The 2,857-nt window shown below is 49.9% G+C and overlaps 1 protein-coding gene across 1 annotated transcript in view; it reads right to left on the bottom strand.

The window, feature by feature from the left end:
* The window catches only part of ATIC (5-aminoimidazole-4-carboxamide ribonucleotide formyltransferase/IMP cyclohydrolase), a 69,783-nt gene continuing 66,926 nt past the window's right edge, over nucleotides 1–2,857 (bottom strand). The window contains exons 14-16 of the mRNA XM_009329667.1: nucleotides 2,551–2,733; nucleotides 838–993; nucleotides 1–346 (exon numbers count right to left, since the gene is read on the bottom strand). Coding sequence (XP_009327942.1) covers nucleotides 227–346; nucleotides 838–993; nucleotides 2,551–2,733 — 459 coding nt within the window. The 3' untranslated portion in view covers nucleotides 1–226. The remainder of the gene's footprint in view (nucleotides 347–837; nucleotides 994–2,550; nucleotides 2,734–2,857) is intronic.

The following is a 2,857-nucleotide window of genomic DNA, read 5'->3' on the forward strand; positions in this document are numbered from 1 at the left end:
AGCTAAGAACCGTATGTTTATTTGCAAAAGAGACATTTTCTACATCGGAGGCCAACTTCCTGCGCCTTCATTCTCTGTTAACACAGGGAAAGATCTCATTTTCAGATCTTACAAACACTTGCTAAGCACAGACTGCAGGTGCCTCCCAATTAAGCTGGTGATATTCCAGTCACTGCTGCTGGTAAGTCGGTGACCAAAGAGGGACCCACAACAGCCCATGGCAAACTCAGTGATGAAACAGCCGAAGATTGGTGTGAATGAGAGTTATCCCCAGCTCATTGCAAGCTTCGATCACAACCTCGTCGGCAGCCGAGCCAGATGGGGCGGCGATGAACTGTACTCCGCTCTGAACAAAGACAGAGATAAGTGGAAGGATTAGAGGACTGAAAACCAAAATCCCCCTGAAAAGGAGCTGGCAGCCCCAGTCCTTCATCCACATCCCAGGATACTAAGCGTTGAACAAACAAAGGCTTCCATTGCCCAGAGCCATTCACAGGGGAGTTCCTCATGCAAGCAGCCAGTTCTCTCCACAGCTCAGAAATAAGTGTAAAATGTTCCTCTGGAAGCAACAGGCCTTGTCTTGATATTCTTAAACAGTTTAAAAAACTTGAATCCTCTATTCACCCCAAATCAACAAAATGAGCAATGGCTGGATAATTACTATCCATATGAGACCAGTAACCACGGGAAACATCCGTCCCAGGATGCGCTCTTCTGGCCAGCAGTGCAGAGCAGAGACATTCCTCAGCAGTCCGCACAAAATTCAAAGGAAAAGCCCAGGCTGGGCAGACGTTTCCTTGGAGCCACCCTGACATCCTGGCCCTGCCATGGCCTTACCCGTTTAGCTCTGTCGACGTTATCCCTAAAAGGGAAGAACGCATCGGAGCTGAGAGAGACAGCAGTCAGCTTGGCAATCCACTGCTTCTTCTCCGCTTCTGTTAACTGCGCAGGCACCTCTTCAAACATTGCCTGCCATTTCACCAGGTCTTCATCCTGCAAGAACAAAGAGAGCCAGCTCAGCCCCAAAGCACGGGCTCCTGGCAGTGAGCACATAAGGATGAGTGATGATGGCATCCCTCTGACACCCAGCTCAGCTGTGCTTTCTGCTCCCACAGCTCTGCTGCTGGGAGCTTCGTACCAGGGATCTTGAAATCCCCAGTGGTGGTGGGAACACATTACCGCCATCGGCTCTTTTGGCCTTCTTTTAACTCCTTTCCGTCCCCCTCCTCACCCCAGGGCTTCAGGGATTCCTTCTCCCCCCCTTCAATTCCAAGATGCGCTGCTTGGCCTGCCTGCAGTATGCTGCTCTGTGTAAATGCCAGCACACGCAAACAGGATCTGGTAGATGACTTAACACATGACAGACAGCAGCTTGGTTTATGATTCACCTTCTGAAATAGCAACTGCTCCAGTTCTTACCCCCTTAAACAAGCAACTGTTCACAGAGATGATTCACAAGGTCCCCAATCTAGTTCTTGGCTTTGATACTTAAAAAGGACATACTATTTTCTTGTCTCACTATTGCTTGTAACAGGGAGGTCAGATGGATTCTGAGAATCCAAAATGCCACACAAGCAAACAGCACCATGCAAGAAGGGAAGGGCAGCTGCCTTGACAGGGCAGTGAGAGTTGAAACATTAACTGTAGCTTTAACCCTTCCTTACTGCTGGGGAGAACTATCAGATGAAACCAAGCTGCACACCGAAGCACAGGGCAGGTTCCAGCACCAGGTTCCAGGTGGTGGGTGCAGCATCAGAGGGGCGAATCAGGACACTTTGCCACTGGGCCATTAAATGACCTTAGGGAAGTCACCATCCGGGGCCCTGGCCACTTGATCCCCCAGCTCTTTGGGATCACCTATTACTGACACCCAGGCACAAAGCTCAAGCCAGGCTTAAGTACTACGTGAAGACCAAATCCTGCAAGTGCACCCATCACCTCTGGCTCTAACAGTTTGACAGCCAGCATGGAGGCTTCTTGTAGAGAATATCTGTGGACATTTCAAGCCATAGTCAAAACACCCAAATCCTGGTATCTACAGCTTCCTGTTGGCTGGCTACAGACCTTCAGAGGCACGAAGGGAACTCAGCGACTCACGTGGAGTTAGAGGCAGCTGGCATCTGTTGTCCTAACAGAGATCACTACCTTTATAAAGGCTGACCAGTTCCAAAAGTGGTAACCAACCAAGCCCCCTCTTGCCTGAAGTCTTTACAAATTTAAGGCTTTGTCCTTTGTAAGGACTTGCCTGAGTCCTTACAAATGTCTCCTCAGCATGGAGCCAGCACAGAAACAGCTCAGTATAGGAAGAAGGTGGAAATGGTAAGGGTGCATTTTATTCCACAGGAAACAGTCTGACCAGCTCTGAAGTGAGCTATGAAAGGACTCGGGGTTTTCTGGGACTGGAAGAAAAACTGAGATGAATGAGAAAAGGCCCAGGTATCAGGAAGCCTTGCCAGGTCCTAGCACCCACAGCTGATATTTCAAGCAGTAGTTCCAGCTTTGTTTCGCAGAAGCTGGAGTCTCCAGGGAAACCTTTCAGCCAGCCCTTACCTCACCAATGGTCCCAGTGACATACTGATCAATGGCGTTGGAGATCTCTGCTCTCTTCACACCTGCTTTGAACTTCATGGAGAGCACACGCGGGTGGTGCCGCAGCCACCAGTTGTTTGCCTTGTCACCAGCCAGACGCGTGCAGTGGATCCGGGACTGCTGACCAGCTCCAATACCTATGACCTGAAGCATAGAGATACGAAGCACAATCACGCCTTGCTGCACAGAGATCACAATCAGAGCTGCATTCCAGCCAAGCAATTAGGAAAGACCTCCCACAAATTAGCTGCTCCTCACTGAAGCACCG

Source organism: Pygoscelis adeliae, unplaced genomic scaffold (genome assembly GCF_000699105.1).
Source record: "Pygoscelis adeliae isolate BGI_AS28 unplaced genomic scaffold, ASM69910v1 Scaffold7, whole genome shotgun sequence".
NCBI lineage: Eukaryota > Metazoa > Chordata > Aves > Sphenisciformes > Spheniscidae > Pygoscelis > Pygoscelis adeliae.